This window comes from Melitaea cinxia, chromosome 13 (genome assembly GCF_905220565.1).
Source record: "Melitaea cinxia chromosome 13, ilMelCinx1.1, whole genome shotgun sequence".
Lineage (NCBI taxonomy): Eukaryota > Metazoa > Arthropoda > Insecta > Lepidoptera > Nymphalidae > Melitaea > Melitaea cinxia.
The window spans coordinates 13,933,688-13,949,397 of record NC_059406.1 but is presented as its reverse complement, the minus strand read 5'-3'; the positions used below and the strand labels follow the sequence as shown (position 1 = coordinate 13,949,397).

The following is a 15,710-nucleotide window of genomic DNA, read 5'->3' as shown; positions in this document are numbered from 1 at the left end:
GCCGAAAATCTTTAATAATAATAAACTTAATTAAAACTTATGTTAATAAAACATGGCAATATGTGTCCTTATAAATTAGAATATAATAAGAAATATTATTTACATGTATTACCATAATTTACAAACAATTTTTAAATAAAGTCTGTTTCTATTCATATTTTCGTGACACTTGAATTCACCAAAAGTAATTGAAGATTATTGTTTTTTTTTACAGTAAAATTTTTCTCAAGGTTAAAAAAATTAATGACATTGTTTTTATTAACTTACCTACTTTGAAAAGGTTTTACAACATTATTAGGCAGTTTAAACACTATACAGATATATTAAATAAATTGGATTTGACAATCAGTAAATACATTCTACAAATGAAATAATGGGTAATTACTGGAAATAATTGCTTCTCAATAGACTTAGGTACCCCATATACTAAATTGATTGTCAGTATCGATAGCAAGTTCAAGTACTAATTATAATGATTTATTTTAAATAATAATCTTTTATTAAAATTTGTCTAAAAATCGATAAATAAATAAGTATTAACATTTACAGGATTCTCTGTTTGGTTTATAATTCCACGAATGAGTATTGCTTGAAAAAAGGTTTAAGGTTTAAAAAATCATATTGATGCATTAATAATTTTATATCTTACGACTACGATAAGTTACTAAAAAATTATTTTGCTGTTTATGAAACATATTAGTTATATTTTACAAAAATCGTTAATTTCTTGAAATTCGCTAAAAATTTTATTTAAAAAATTTATCAAAGGTAAGTAGTATTAAATAAAGGCACTAACTTTGTCGTCTTAATATTATCATAACATTGTATATCTGTTGTGTGTACGTGTTTTTATCAAAATTCTGCTGTAAATATAACTTTTTCAATATGCTTCGGTTAGATCTACAATTTTATCATCAGTAATATAATTATGAATTTCAAATACTTGGTAGATACATATTTATATGCTCAAAAAAGTTTTTTTTATACTAGTATATATTTGTGGCCTTGTTTCGAAATTTGGAAGTGCGTGTAGTGGTCTCGATAATAATAAATTTATTTCTGATCTGTGATACTATTTATTTAAAGTAAAGTAAGGTACACGCCGTTACCCATAATCTTTTAACGTGGAGTTCAATGTAGGTGTGTTATGTCAAAAAAAGGTTATATGCAGTGTCTTTCATAAAGTACCTATATTGACTTTTGAGAATTTGTTATAACATGACTTTTTGCCAACTATACTAACAATAATTGTTAAGAATTTATTCCGTATTTCCTTTATACTTGTTGCGCGTGCTAAAACTACCCCTCTAAATTACTTGCAACACAAGTCGAAAAGTACAATATTTTCTATTGACTGATATTTATTGACACTGGCAACATGGTCTTCATTTATTGAGGCTTTTTGACAAACTTTAATTTTTAAATTTAAGATTTTTTTTGTTTATTAGTTATAGCCTAAAAATTTATCGGACATGGTAAAAAGCCCATTTTGAGTAAACTTTTCACTAAGCCTGTAACAATATGGACACAATTTATTTACTTCATATATGATGTCTCAAAGGAATATAAGGTTAGAGTCAGACTAGGGTGCTCAATTCGTGAGCGTCATGGCTGAGGTCGACGGTTGCGGCGGGCACGCCTGGTGTCGCCTCGCCAGCGCCCCCTGGTGGAGTACTGGTGGGTGGCCTGGAAATAGAAACAAATATAATTAAGTGACATGCACAAATAAAAATACGTAACTGTATTGTAAAGTACATAAATACATAGTCTACATAAAACGGTTATCTCTTCCATAATATGGATTTAAAAGGCAAATCCATGTAACTAAACTCGCTCTGTGTGGCTGACGGGCTGTGTACTCTAAATATTTTAGTAATTTTTTTTTTAATTCTCGCACACTCATGAAGGAAAGGAATATTTAAAAAAAACAGAAAGACAAGAAGATAATGGAAGTTTGTAAAGCATAAAAACTGTGTTGTATTCGTAATTCATTCTACGTATTTAGTAGAATTTTTATAATCGTTTATTATAACTTTTTTTACGCGTCATAATTATCCTTCGGGTCTACAGAAAATATAATTTTTAAGTTCAAATACCCAGCTATGAAAAAAAAAGTAAGATCTGACCATAATCTTTTTATGTCACATAAAAAAAGTTATGCAATTTTTTTGCGATACAGTGGCACTAAATTAAAAATAAGTAAAGACAGTGAATGCGGTTTCAATCCACTAACTGGTTATGAAGTATTAAAGTATGTAAAATGAGCCGCAATCATTCTCACATTTCTTTATATAAAAAGGTCGATGCATGATTCATTTTAAATATTAAATGACATTTTAATAATGTACACGTGCATTACACAACCTATATTTCTCTACCACATTTGACTAATTAGATTACTATATAAAAAGAATTGACAACTGGTTTCAATTCAGTATAAAATATATTGACGACTGTTTAAAAGACTGAAAACCAAGAAACTTAGTGAATAATACTTCGAATAATTAGTTTGAACGATTGGCAACTGCATGAAAGCAAACGTTGCTGAAATTTGGTTTGATGCGATTGCCAATCTCTTCGTTAAAATAAGTATTCATCCCTGAACGTTAGCACCAGGGACGTTTTGGAACACCGTAGCCGTTACCTACCGAAGTTATCGGATATCTCGAATAAAATATCTATCCGTAACTGTGACCAAATCTGATCTAAAGTTTTAGAAATTCGGTTAGTTGCTGCGGCCCTAGAGCCATCAGTTTTTGGTTACATCGAAGTGTTAAGTGAATACATTCTGTTCGTACTTTAGCCTAGACTTAGATCTATGTAGTTAGGGCTAGTACCAAAAATTATATCTTCCATCAAATAAATACAACTTACCTTATAATATAAGGTCCACCTTGCTGTAACAGCGTTATCGGATGTGTATATGGCGCAGTCATGCTGTGGAAACTCAAGTTCCCTCCAATACCCGTGTTATTTAAATGTCCATTTCCCATGATCACGCCATTCGATGTGTTCATATTCGTTGTATTCAAATCCGGTGTTCGAAACGCCTTAACTAAATTTGTCTTCTCCTTCTGCCACACGAAGACATTGTGGACCATTGCACAGCCGCAGAAGACTATACCGACTCCGATGAAAACGGATGTGACGATAGCCGGCGTGGAATGAAATTGTATGAACGTGTAGAGTATTATACCTGAAATTGAAATATAAAATGTTATTTTTATGGGTTGTGGCCACTTATACTTATATGGAACTTTCTATGATTTTCATTTTGAGTCACACGTGATCATGGCAATTGCAACGTCGCCGATGTATAAGTAAAATTATTCTGGTAACTATAAAAGCTAAAAAACGAGTGTGCTTTAGACCTCAAGAGTGCAGTTAAACTTACGAAACGTAACTGCCTCTCTCTCTTACTATCTTTAAGTAAAACTTACTAAACGTAACTCTCTCTCTTTCTATCTTCACTAAATTATATCTCGTTCTCAACTTCCGCTCACCTCGCCCGATCACACTTTTCGTTCGTAAGCGATAAATCTTTCCTTACCATAATATTAATTAAGTCAACTAATGTATGAACGAGTTTACATTAAGTGAGCATAAAAAAATAAAGTTATACTTTGATATTTGATTTTGAAATCATTAAAAGTTTAATTACCAAGTTTTTGAGTATTAAATAACTCCTGTATCATGTAAATGTTATCGTAATGATTAAATAATAAATGTATTAAGCAATTATCAATCAGGTTAAAAGAATTCTTACTGTTTTACTGTTACTGCGCTGGTGAAATTGTAGCAACATAACTTATTGTAGCAGTTTAATGAATATCTTTAGCATTCCTTTGACTTTAAATATGGTTTGATTATTAAGATGTTGTTCTTGTAAGAGGAAATGACATTTAAAAATTCATTAACTGATCGCGAGTGTACAGTTGTAATAAATAAGTGTTTATGTATACAAAATACAATAAAATTAACAAATCTAATCTAATTAATATTCAATCTTTTGTTCTTTATTATATATACTAGCTGTGCCCGCAACTTCGTCCGCGTAGAATGTAATAAAAATGTTCAGTTAGCACAGTTACATAATAAATAATTTTTTAAAATAAAAGTAGCCTAAGTTACTGCTTATTATATCAGCTATCTGCCAGTGAAAGACTCATCAGAATCGGTCCAGCCGTTTCAGAGATTAGCCGGCACAAACAGACAGACAGACAAAAATTGTAAAAAATGTTAATTTGGTATAATTATGTACCGTGTATAAATCTATATGAATTTAGTAAATATGCGGTTATTTTAATATTAAAAACATACACTCCAATTTTATTTATTTGTATAGAAATAGGAACGTCTACCTCGACAATGTTTCTTATATAGGTAAGGTTTAATAAATATTAATTAATTAGACGATACGTTGGCACAGCGGTACAGTGCTATTGAGCTAACAGTCGCGGGTTCGATGTCCGCACATGGCAAACTTTATATTGGCCATATAGGTTTTTTGTGGTCTGGGCGTTTGTGCTTATGTATTGTGTGTTTCCAGACAAAACGGCTTCAGAAGCACTGGTCTAGATTTAGATAAAGATTATAACGCCTATTAAAATAAAAATGTGAAAATGTAAACCATTATCACCAGATTTAAAAGATAGCAACCATAATTAGATGATATTTAATTTCAAAACAAATATCTTCAATAAACAGCGAAGCGATCGAGCTTAACACGCTTTATCTCACGCGAAATTGAATGCAAATGAGCATCTTATTCGGAATTTGCTTCCTAAGTTCTTTATCTGTCAATTGACAGCATCCCGCGCCGCTGGCCGCTGACCGGTTCAGACATGTATCGACATGTTCAGGCACATAGATCGTAACTTCAAAGGTTTTTGCATTGTTAATTTTATTTTACCATATTTTTGATATGAAAACGTTACTAATAAGTAGTATGTATTTAGTACCAAACATTAGATATGTATTATTAAATCATTAATTATACTATATAAGAATTAATTTGTTTCGGTTTAAATCTTTGTTTAGACCACACGACTAAAGTAAAACTTCTTTAGCTCCATCTAACTTATATCTCCCTCTCAACTTCCGTTCGCCTCATCCGATCACACTTTTTGTAACGCTTTCATCACGCATTCGCAGTTTTACTTAAAAAATATAAAATAGAATAAAAGTGTGAACAGATTGCATTAAATATATCGCATCCATCATTACACGGTGATGTTTATATATAATAAGATATCAATCGTCGAGAAAAAATTGACATCTACCTCCATTAAAAAAATTTTGTAACACTGTATGCTTACATTTTAATTTTAGTTTGTAACTTTCACATGCAAGTAAATTTCTGTAATTCTTTATGCGAAATAAAGTTATTTAAATTGCAATGCTAAGTTTTCAACCGTCAGTTTTCTTGAAAATACTTGGTCGTAAAGAAATCTGACGTACTCGTATTAAGCTCTAACCCTTCTTTCATATTAAAGAGCGTAGACTTTTTGTCCCATAATAGAATATTTACAGACTTACCTACGCTTAGCAGTCATAAAAAATTATTTATATAAAATTGAATCTTCTTAAAATGAAAATTAGATATTACTTTTTGCATCATTAATTACATATTTTGCAATTTAAATCATTCAATAGCTTACCGGTTAAAAATACTGGAATGGAGATGAAAAATCCCCCAACGGCGCAGACCCTCGTTATTGCAGATTTCTGCAAATATTTATTTGATCTGAAATAAAAATATTACTATTGTTAGAAATTTTCTTTAAATACAAAATTAATAAAAAATATTAAAAATATTTGAGATAGTTTCAACACAATTTTTTGTTCTTTTCCTCTCTTTCATACTTTTCATTTTTAGTACAACAATAACAAACCATAATTAACTCATTTAGTTGTTATTAAGACTTTTCAATCTTTTAGTTGTTATCTATGCTGACATGTCTCTAATTTTATATGTGGTCTGGCAGTCTTAAATCTTACTTTTATAGAAGCATCATGAAGTGTTAATGTCTCCTTCAAGTACTTGTAGTAGTGTCATAATAGATTTTTTTTTAATATAAAGCTCTACAATTGTATTTTTGCTTGTAATAAAAAATGCTTAAAAAGTGAAAATAAAATTTTCTACCAATTATTATTATTTTTTATTATTTATTGGGTATTACCAGTTACATACATATTAATTATTTATTATTGAAATTATTCAAAAATACTTATTTAAATAAACATATTTGATAAAAAAATATTAATATAAACTTAAATATGTTACAGTACAGTTATAATATTTATAAATATTTCACTCAGATTATACAGTATTAATAAACACAAACCGATGACATCAAAACGAGTCAGGTCACACGTAACAAGTTATAACGGCTCGACACCTGTTCGTTTATACCTCATATTGTAACAGTATCGGATTTAATTGAGCTATTATTTCTGTAAATACGATATAATTGAGTACATAATTATAATTATTGTATTTTAAACGTGCAGTGACTACTTAACTATAATTTTCAATCAGAGAAGTTATATCTCTTTTCAAAAAAAGGGAAAATAAAAAAGAAAAGGAAAGGCTAAAAATAATAACAAAGAGAAAAAATAAAAAATACTAGAAAAAAAAGTCTGTAAAATTCGCGTTTAATAATATAGAAGAAATAGTAGATAACTAACTAAATTATCTTTTTAAAAATAGAGGTAAGAAAAAGAAGTAAAAAAACGATGATAAAGATTAAGAAATGAAATGAATAAAAGAAAGAGAACAAAGGAAAGAAATGTCATTGTAGAAAGAAGATAAACATAAGACGATGGATGAGAGTTGAAAAGAGATTAAGGAAAAAGAATGCAAATAAGAAATTTAAGAGATAACAGACTTCCGGAGTTTCGTATGGTCATTAACGGCGCTATAGTTACCAACCTAATTGCTGATTTTTTAATCTTTCTGGACGTTGAATACAGGCGAATAAATATAGCGTGTGTAACATTTTCCCACGTTCAAATTTAAGTGCATGGCTATCGACATGTGATGCTAACATGAATGTCTTCTGAGATGTACGTATGTGTTTGCCTACAAACGAGAAAAAAGCGCCTTTGATGACATCGACAAGTAGTATTACGTACGTAACGTAGGTAGACGAAAAAATAATCAAGTAAATACGCGTTTCAAAGATTAGTCAAAAAGTGCGTATCATATCATCTCAATCATTTAAATGGGACCACAAGACAATTATCAGCTTTTGATTAAAACAAGAATCATCAAAGTCGGTGTAGCCACTAAAAAGTTATGAGGTATAACAACGTAAGTCGACTCAAAAATTGTCAAGTAAATATGCATTATTTGATATGACTCCAAAAGTACTTGTCAGATTTCGATTAAATTTAACACGTGGTTCAATAAGTCCCGAGACTAAGTACTAAAAAAAGATCTTTTTTATAAAATTTAATTTTTATTCATCAACATAGTCTCCTCCAAGAGCGATACAGTCCCTCCGACGCTTTTCTAACTTTTCTATACCATGTGTGTAGAACGATTTGTCTTTGGCTTCAAAATAAGCCTCCGTTGCTGCGATAACTTCACTATTTGAGTCAAATTTCTTACCCTGAAGCATTTTTTTGAGGTCTGCAAACAGCCAGTAATCGCTGGGGCCCAAGTCTGGCAAATAAGGGGGATGAGGAAGCAATTCGAAGCCCAATTCGTTAATTTTGGCCATCGTTCTCACGGACTTGTGACAAGGCGCGTTGTCCTGGTGAAACACCACTTTCTTTTTGTTCATGTGAGGCCGTTTATCCGCAATTTCGTACTTCAATCGCTCCAATAAGCACATGTAATAGTCACTATTTATATTTTGCCCCTTTTCAAGGTAGTCGATGAAAAGTATTCCATGCGCATCCCAAAATATAGACGCCATAACCTTACCGGCCGATTTCTGAGTCTTTGGACGCTTCGGGCGGCTTTCACCAGCCGCTCTCCACTCCGCTGCCTGCCGATTGGATTCCGGAGTGAAATGGTATATCCAGGTTTCATCCATTGTTACATACGGACGTAAAAAATCCTTTTTATTATGATTCATCAGCGCCAAACATCGCTCTGAATCATTGATACGTTGTTCCTTTTGATTAGTTGTAAGCAAACGCGGCACCCACTTAGAAAAAAGCTTTTTCATGGCCAAATTTTTATGTAAAATAGTGAAAACACTACCAGCTGAAATCTTCACTATCTCGGCTATCTCTCGCACTTTTACCTTCCGATCTTCCAATACGATTTGGAGGACTTGGTTAATATTTTGTTGAGTCACTGCTTCATTTGGACGACCTGAGCGTTCCCCATCATTGGTGTCCATGCGACCGCGTTTGAAGTCGGCATACCACCGACAAATGGTTGCTTTAGAGGGAGCTGATCCTGGATAACATTTTATAAGCCATTGCTGTGCTTCAACGGTATTTTTTCCCATTAAAAAACAATGTTTTATCAACACGCGAAACTCGTTTTTTTCCATTGTATCGAAATTACAACCGTAGCGTCACTTGAATGTTTCAAAATCAATAATTTTATTGTTCCATTTTTAAAAATTCGACACATATTCTTGTATTGATAGCCAGTACTTTTTAAAAATCAAAAGAGTTTTTAATATATGCGCCATATCCAGGTTAGTCTCGGGACTTATTGAACGATCTAGTAAATAGAATCGTTGAAATCGATCCGCCCAGTAAAAATTTCTAAGGTAACATACATTTAACAAAATACACTCGAATTGAGAACTGGGCTCTCTTTGAAATCGACAGTCTCGTTAAGTTGGTTGGCTGATTTATTATCGTATTTACTTTCGTATTCAGCCTATAACATCCCACAATTGGGCATAGGCTTCTTTCTCCATGTAGAAGGCTTAATCTACCACGCTACTCCACTGCGGGTTGGCGAATATGTTCCCTACTATGAGTAACGATTGCTATCAGGTATTTATGATAATAACCGGGACCGATGGCTTAACGTACTCTCCAAGGCACGGTGGGGAGACCTACAAGGACAGAAATCCAAACCGGAAAGAAATATTTGTACAAATACAAATATCCATCCCGAGCGGGAATTGAACCCGCAAACCATCGGCGTTTCAGGCGACTACTCGCACACCAAAACGGCTTATGATCATATCGTTCAAATGTCACGGTCCTAAATCTGAATGTCGTGTTTGATGGTATTTAATCGTTTATTTATGAATCCTTTGCTAAGAATTTAGTCAGGATCATCTCATTCTGACTCTCGTTTGAGTGAAAGGCATTTGAATGCAAGACAAGTGTTAATTAAATAATTTGATCATAACAAATTACAATTTCATATTTTTATTTTATTATTTATTTTTATTATAATTTTAATGTATAACACTTTATGAAAAAATACGCTAAAATTCGACAGACATAATTACAGCACTTACGAAATCGTATGTTAAACATTTCGCGTGAAAGTAAATTAGCTTAATGACAGCTTAATTTTGTTTCGCTTTACTTATAAGGCGAAATGTTATAGTTATTTAAATTTAATCACATGTAAAACACGACTTAACACAGTTCTTTTCGTCGAAGAAATTCTTAGATATAAATATAGCTATGTTACAGTAGTTGGGCGTCTAGAATTCAATTCTAAATATTTTTTTTGCCTTTGCCCAGTAGTGTAACTGTGAGTAGTAGGTAGGTATCAAACAAACCGTTATAGTTACTTCTCTTATAATATGATAATTTTATAAAATTAGCAATATTTAAAGCGTTATATAGACATGGAGCTTTAGACACGCATTAATGACCGAATTTTAGCACAATTTAAATTTGTAAATAAACTAACGTTTTATTGCGCGTTGACGATCGAAAAAAAAATTGTTTTAATGAGCATCTTTGAACATCCTTCATTTCAAATTAAATGACATTATTAAATAATTTAATTTGATATTATATAAGTTAAAGATTACCATTAAAATAACAAAAACAGTTTATTTCACAGCTCTGACTAACGAAGCATGTCCTCTCGTCAACCGTCGAGCCCACCTGTCAGAAAACCGCCATTTTGCAACGGCTTTAAACTAATTTTAGGGTCCTATTATTACGATTACTACTTGTATCTTCACTAAAAAATAAAATCATATTGGTAAATGAAATACTAACTACATTTTTATTAATGCAATTGTATTTGATTTACTTTTGAATTATTATTAGTGTAAAAATAATGTGGTATTTTTCATTGAGGTAAGAAATATCTCGCTCGATCTGAAGCAGCATGACTAGGAAAGGACCTCGACCTTACAGAAGATCACAGGAAAATATTGTTCTCAAATAGTGTTTCTGTGACGCGTAAGGTAACCAGAACTCCAGAAGGGCTGGCTTTGTCGCGCCGAAGAGAATGCTGCCCATCTTCGGCCTGTGTATTTGGAAGCCAGCAGTTGGATGGTTATCCCGCCATCGATCTACTTTATAAATTACAAGGTGGTAGTGGAACTGCGTTATCCCTTAGTTACCTCTTAAGATACCCAAGGAAAGAGAGGGGGATTGAAAAATATTTGTAAATAATAATGAAAACTTGATATATGATATTATAAAGCTAAACGCTATAACAACCTAAATCCACTCCTAAATGGGAAATAATTGACGCAGTTAATCAATTTCAAGAAATTATAGGCAAATAAAATATTGTAAGATGCCTCGCGAGGCGAATATGTAATATACAAAATGTAATAAATATAATAGTAAAAAATAAAGTAGTTAATAATTTTTGTTGAGCTGAATCACTGTCAACTATGTAACAACCCTTCTAAATCCCGGTTCTTATAATAAAAAAAAAAAAACGATTTTGCATAAGAAACGTGTCTAAGTTTTTTTTAAATAAAGGAATCGAACTTCAATCGTCTTCTATAGATGTAGATATAGATATAGCTGGCTATTGCGCTATCACAGTTCATGGCAAAAAGTTTATACAGCTCATACTGATAGATCATATCTAATATTTATCTTGTGGTTGTTCGGTTTTGAATTCCCAACACAATATTTAATTATAAAATCGTTGAGTGAAAAGCGTTTATTAATACACGTATAATATTAATATTACTTAATCACTTCCTACTTTAGGTACTTACCATTATATAATTTATTTATCTCGACAAGTTACCGATTATGGTAACGGTTGTCGGATTATCGGTATAAGAAATATATTAAAATAGATTTCTAGGTCATCGCCTACTTTTTTAATTGGATTGAGATGTCTGTCGTTTACCGATGACCTGTTCGTCAGATTCGTGTTTTGTCTCTTCTTTACTGCGTTTTTGTATCAATTTGTATACAGTAATAAAATGGCTAGATACCTCGATATACTAATGCTGATTGTCAATATTTTGTCTCATTACGATTATGGACCACGTAAAACAATGTAATTGAACTATAATATATGTATATAATTATATTCTTAATTGCACTTAATAATACAGTAAATAAAAATAGGTAAAAAAACTTTTTAAGTTAAACGGTTTTATGTTAAACATACATTGCAATGTTTAAGATAAATGTACTAAAAACCAAAAAATAATAAAATAGATACAGTCGTGGGAATTATAAACATATGCATAGACTAGACTAAAATAAAACCGTGGGGCACGTCAATTGTCTACAATCGTTGATTAAAATGTTTGTTTTGTAATGTTACACTATAATTAGGCAGTTGTTTTTATATAACGACGAATTAAACGATTCTTCTATCGCACATTAAGTCGATAATTTGTAGACAATTGACGTGCCCAACGGTTTTATTTTAGTCTAGTCTTTGCATATGTTTATAATTCCCACGACTGTATCTATTTTATTATTTTTTGGTTTTTAGTACATTTATCTTAAACATTGCAATGTATGTTTAACATAAAACCGTTTAACTTAAAAAGTTTTTTTACCTATTTTTATTTTCTAGTTTTTAGTTTTTATTTCGCATTCTGTTTAATTCATTTAGTGCTTCATTATTGCAAGGCCCATCTTAAATATTGTATAGTGTACTGTATTCTTCTTGTCAAGCCCTTTTATTTGATACCCATATTGGTGGGATTGATAAAAAATTGTTATCAGACATTTGGTAGCGGCGGCCAGCTTAGATTTCAATTTTGCATAGTAAACTGTATTCTACTTGTTGAGACCTTTCATTTGATACCCATGTTGATGGGATTGATAAAACCTAAGTTATCCGCCATTTTGTAGAGGCCGCCATCTTGGATTTTAATTTTATATAGTACATTGAATAAACTGGTTGAGCACTTTCATTTGATACTCATATTGATGGGATCGATAAAACCTACGTTATCCGCCATTTTGTAGCGGCCGCCATCTTGTATTTCAATTTTTTATAGTATATTGTATTCTGCTTGTTGAGCCCTTTCATTTGATACCCATATTGATGGGATTGATAAAACCTACGTTACCCGCCATTTTGTAGCGGCCGCCATCTTGGATTTCAATTTTTTATAGTATATTGTATTCTGCTTGTTGAGTCCTTTCATTTGATACCCATATTGATGGGATTATTAAAACATAAATTATCCGCCATTTTGTAGCGGCGGCCATCTTGAATTTATAATGATAATGAATAAACATAATTGTATTGTCACCAAAATCCAAAGTGTATACAAAATTTCAGATTAATCGGTTGACAGGAAGAGGGTGAAATTTGAATTACTAAATTTGACCCAAGAATAATAAAAAATAAAACAAACGGGGTGAGCTAAATAAAACCGTTTAAAAATGCATTTTTTGTATAAAAAGGTGGGCTTTAATATATTCTTTGTTGCACTTTAAAAAACAAACAAGTAAAAATCATATTTACAAAGAAAGTTGGCAAGGGCGATCTTATCTATTTATGAGATCTCTACCAGTCTACCCGTGGTGGTGAGAATTCATGTTACCGTGGGGCACAGAACTACAAGAGTGATTAATAATAATGATTATAAATCTGTAAACTTATTCAAAATTAATAGTACAAAATACATGTATAATTGACTACATACCCACTTGCATGAACACATAAAATAAATACATAAAATACATCTTAATATATATAAATCTCGTGGCACAATGTTTGTCCTCAATGGACTCCTAAACTACTTAACCGATTTTAGTCAAATTTGCACACCGTGTGCAGTTTGATCCAACTTAAAAGATAGGCTATATTTTATTTTGACATATTATGTTATTATTATATTTCAGAAAAAAATAAGGTGATACGAAGTTCGCCAGGTCAGCTAGTACATATATATGAAATAGATAAATAAATAAATACATGCATTGAGCGTATTAATTCTAGTAGTTATTTTGGACCGATATCGCTAGTGCGAAATAATGTTTAAAAAAACGAGTGTGGTTTAGACCACACGACTGAAGTAAAACTTCTTAACCGACTTCCAAAAAAGGAGGAGGTTCTCAATTCGATTGTATTTTTTTATGTATGTTACATCAGAACTTTTGACCGTGTGGACCGATTTCGTCAATTTTTTTTTAAATCGAAAGGTGTGTGTCAATTGGTCCCATTTAAATTTATTTGAGATCTAACAACTACTTTTCGAGTTATATCTAATAATGCATTTTTACTTGACGCTTTTTTCGTCGACTTACGTTGTATTATACCGCATAACTTTCTACTGGATGTACCGATTTTGATAATTCTTTTTTTGTTGGAAAGAAGATATCCCTTGTTTAGTACCATGATAAGGAAACCAGGATCTGATGATGAGATCCCAGAGAAATCGAGGGAAGCTCTTGAAAATCCGCAATAACTTTTTACTGGGTGTACCGTACCGATTTTAATAATTTTTAATTTAATCGAAAGCTGATGTTTGTCATGTGGTCGCATATAAATTTTACTGAGATGTGATAACTACTTTTTGAGTAATCTTTGATAACGCATAGTTGCTTGACTATTTTTTCGATCTAAGTTGAATTACTTGTCGATGTAATTGAAGTCGTTTTTTTTTCGTTTGCGAGCAAACACAATTATTTAACAATAAAGTCTGCATAGTAGGCCTATACTGTGTCTTAGATATACGAAACGTAACTGACTATGAGAGAAAGAGATAAAGAAAGTGTATACTCGCACCTCTCTCCCTCTTGCTCCGTTCGCCTCACCCGATCACACTTTTCGTAACACTCTCGTCACCCATTCACCAGCTGACTCCCCAAATCAATCGTGCGTAAAAAAGTTTTACTTCAAAAAATGGAACGGAATATCGATTAATTCCAGACATGTTTGAAAATCACGAATGTCAAAGCATAACACCGTTTATTTCTATCGATTTTATTTAGTGCCAGGCACGGTAGAAGCTGTAAGTGGGGTTTAATAGAGACACCAATCGCTTTCCTATCAAATTAGCGGTTAATAGAAATTCATTCATAAAATTAAATTTTATGATTGACTTACTTTACAAGAATGAATAAATTATAATGTATTTACTTAATAAACACCTAAGTGTTATTTAGAAACTATTGTAATTGTGTCTTCCTCTCAACTATTTATTAACAATTGAGGGGCAAGAAAAGTTCTGAACATATTTTTATTTTTATTATTAAAATCTAAGAAATAGTTTATGTTTACAAATAAGTATGTTAAAAAATAGCATCATTAAAAAACATTAAGCTACGTTATCAATGTATAATTCTTTATCAACACGCTTAAATCATTATCAACAACAATGTAATATACGTCACCAGGAACACGTTACCAAACAATGAAACAATAGAATAGGAATAAACAATATTATTGAAACAAGCTAAATAAAATCTCCTTAATAAAAAGATAATCCGTTTTCTAATACGTTTCATTAAATTAAGTAAATAATAATATATTATATAAGTATTACAAGTTTAGCGGGATAAGATTGTGTTATCATCTGTAGCGCTCGCGCGAATAGACTTGCCTCAAACGCCATTTTTGTAATTCAGTTTTGTCAGCTGACTGGACCGGTTTCGCCCTACGTCTCTACAACGAATTCCGAGTAACAGGTACGTACAATATACACGCTAAAGTAATCGTGAACATTCCTCTTTCGTTTGTCGTGGGATTTTATTTTTGGGTATCGTTATGAATGTTGTAAACGTAATGGCGGGAACGTTTTAGCGCCGCGCCGTTTCGTTTGCGGCGTTCGGAAATGTGTATGTACCTATTTAGTTACATGAATTTTTGTGAATAAATTTGTGTACATTTTAAGGTTATATTGTTTGCGAAAACTACCGTCAATTGAAATACTAATGCAGGTTTAATGATAACTTTAAACTAGTAACAACAAAAAAATGATAATTATAAAATTTAATATTGTAATAATTTTTTTTTTTTTTTTCTTTATTAATTACTTTACTTTATACATATTTACAATTCACAACTTAAATATATATTGTAATTATGTTAAATGAAATGATAGATACTTATTGTTACTCGTAGATATGTAATTACATTTTAAAAAAAATTAACATTTCATACCTTAATATCTTTTTATTTTTTTACTGTAATTATATTAATAGAGCGTAAACTTTAAGATAAAAAGTGAGATTTTAACATAAATACAAACAATTATTAAGTCAAATATTAATTTATTTTTACAAAAATATATAAAGAGAAATACAATAACACAAAACGACGTTCATTACCCAAGGTTGTACAATTGATAACTTCCTGTATATTGTCAAACCGA

At 31.3% G+C, this 15,710-nt stretch overlaps 1 protein-coding gene across 1 annotated transcript in view; it reads right to left on the bottom strand.

The window, feature by feature from the left end:
- Positions 1-1,456: 1,456 nt before the first annotated feature.
- The window catches only part of LOC123659103, a 38,804-nt gene continuing 24,550 nt past the window's right edge, over positions 1,457-15,710 (bottom strand). The window contains exons 2-4 of the mRNA XM_045594366.1: positions 5,661-5,746; positions 2,875-3,196; positions 1,457-1,686 (exon numbers count right to left, since the gene is read on the bottom strand). Of these exons, the coding sequence (XP_045450322.1) occupies positions 1,578-1,686; positions 2,875-3,196; positions 5,661-5,746 (517 nt within the window). The 3' untranslated portion in view covers positions 1,457-1,577. The remainder of the gene's footprint in view (positions 1,687-2,874; positions 3,197-5,660; positions 5,747-15,710) is intronic.